We start from the raw sequence: 2,560 nt of genomic DNA on the forward strand, positions 1-2,560 counted from the left end.
TGATGGATGGCATGGTGCCCCCTCATGTAGATGTGTGTGCCCCGATGATGGCTGGCATGGTGCCCCCTGATGTAGGTGTGTGTGCCCCGATGATGGCTGGCATGGTGCCCCCTGATGTAGGTGTATGCCCCCGATGATGGCTGGCATGGTGCCCCCTGAAGTAGGTGTGTGTGCCCCGATGATGGCTGGCATGGTGCCCCCTGATGTAGGTGTGTGTGCCCCGATGATGGCTGGCATGGTGCCCCCTGATGTAGGTGTGTGTGCCCCGATGATGGCTGGCATGGTGCCCCCTGATGTAGGTGTGTGTGCCCCGATGATGGCTGGCATGGTGCCCCCTGATGTAGGTGTGTGTGCCACTGATGATGGCTGGCATGGTGCCCCCTGATGTAGGTGTGTGTGCCCCGATGATGGCTGGCATGGTGCCCCCTGATGTAGGTGTGTGTGCCCCGATGATGGCTGGCATGGTGCCCCCTGATGTAGGTGTATGCCCCCGATGATGGCTGGCATGGTGCCCCCTGATGTAGGTGTGTGTGCCCCGATGATGGCTGGCATGGTGCCCCCTGATGTAGGTGTGTGTGCCCCTGATGATGGCTGGCATGGTGCCTCCTTATGTAGGTGTGTGTGCCCCGATGATGGCTGGCATGGTGCCCCCTGATGTAGGTGTCCGTGCCCCGATGATGGCTGGCATGGTGCCCCCTGATGTAGGTGTGTGTGCCCCGATGATGGCTGGCATGGTGCCCCCTGATGTAGGTGTGTGTGCCCCCGATGATGGCTGGCATGGTGCCTCCTGATGTAGGTGTGTGTGCCCCGATGATGGCTGGCATGGTGCCCCCTGATGTAGATGTGTGTGCCCCCGTTGATGGCTGGCATGGTGCCCCCTGAGTGTGCCCCCGATGATGGCTGGCATGGTGCCTCCTGATGTAGGTGTGTGTGCCCCGATGATGGCTGGCATGGTGCCCCCTGATGTAGGTGTCCGTGCCCCGATGATGGCTGGCATGGTGCCCCCTGGTGTCTGGAAGTTTCCAGGTTGGGGCGGAGGGAGGTGCCAGAGCAGCATCTTTGTGGCTTTTCCTTGTTTGCAAGTGAAACACAAGCCAGAGGCTGCACAGAGCACAGCGGGAGGAGGAGCGCACACTGCACCGGCAGCTCAGCTCTCCCTCGTCACACTGCACCGGCAGCTCAGCTCTCCCTCGTCACACTGCACCGGCAGCTCAGCTCTCCCTCGTCACTATGCCCCAGTGAGTGCCCGAGCATCCAGTGCCGGATCTCCCTCATCAGCATGGCTCAGGAGCGCCTGCAGCCCCGGCTCTGCCACATCCAGAAGGGCGAGCAGGGCTACGGCTTCCACCTGCACGGCGAGAAGAACAAGGTCGGCCAGTACATCCGCAAGGTAGAGCCCGGCTCCCCGGCAGAGGTGGCCGGCCTCAAGGCGGGGGACAGGGTGCTGGAAGTCAACGGGGTCAACGTGGAGAAGGAGACGCATCACCAGGTACCAGATATAGTATATACTGGACTGGGGGGATATAGTATATACTGGACGGGGGGATATAGTATAAACTGGACGGGAGGATATAGAATAAACTGGACGGGAGGATATAGTATATACTGGACGGAAGGATATAGTATATACTGGACGGAAGGATATAGTATATACTGGACGGAAGGATATAGTATATACTGGACTGGGGGGATGTAGTATATACTGGACTGGGGGGATATAGTATATACTGGACGGGGGATATAGTATATACTGGACAGGGGGGATATAGTATATACTGGACGGGGGATATAGTATATACTGGACGGGAGGATATAGTATATACTGGACGGGGGGATATAGTATATACTGGACGGGAGGATATAGTATATACTGGACGGGGATATAGTATATACTGGACGGGAGGATATAGTATATACTGGACGGGAGGATATAGTATATACTGGACGGGGGGATATAGTATATACTGGACGGGAGGATATAGTATATACTGGACGGGAGGATATAGTATATACTGGACGGGTGGATATAGTATATACTGCACATGGGGGATATAGTATATACTGGATGGGGGGATATAGTGTATACTGGACGGGAGGATATAGTATACACTGGACTGGGGGGATATAGTATATACTGGACTAAGGGGGAATATAGTATATACTGGACGGGAGGATATAGTATATATTGGACGGGAGGATATAGTATATACTGAACTGGGGGATATAGTATATACTGGACTGGGGGGATATAGTATATACTGGACTAAGGGGGAATATAGTATATACTGGACGGGAGGATATAGTATATACTGGACGGGAGGATACAGTATATACTGGACTGGGGATATAGTATATACTGGACTGGGGGGAATATAGTATATACTGGACGGGAGGATATAGTATATACTGTAATGGGGGATATAGTATATACTGTACTGGGGGGATATAGTATATACTGGACTAAGGGGGGCTATAGAATATACTGGACTGGGGGGATATAGTATATACTGGACTAAGGGGGATTTAGTATATACTGAACCGGGGGGATATAGTATACACT

The 2,560-nt window shown here is 53.7% G+C and overlaps 1 protein-coding gene across 1 annotated transcript in view; it reads left to right on the top strand.

The window, feature by feature from the left end:
- The first annotated feature begins 1,074 nt into the window (after positions 1 to 1,074).
- NHERF2 (NHERF family PDZ scaffold protein 2) overlaps positions 1,075 to 2,560 on the top strand; it is a 50,124-nt gene continuing 48,638 nt past the window's right edge. The window contains exon 1 of the mRNA XM_072120008.1: positions 1,075 to 1,489. Coding sequence (XP_071976109.1) covers positions 1,280 to 1,489 — 210 coding nt within the window. The 5' untranslated portion in view covers positions 1,075 to 1,279. The remainder of the gene's footprint in view (positions 1,490 to 2,560) is intronic.

This window comes from Engystomops pustulosus, chromosome 8, assembly GCF_040894005.1.
Source record: "Engystomops pustulosus chromosome 8, aEngPut4.maternal, whole genome shotgun sequence".
Classification (NCBI taxonomy): domain Eukaryota; kingdom Metazoa; phylum Chordata; class Amphibia; order Anura; family Leptodactylidae; genus Engystomops; species Engystomops pustulosus.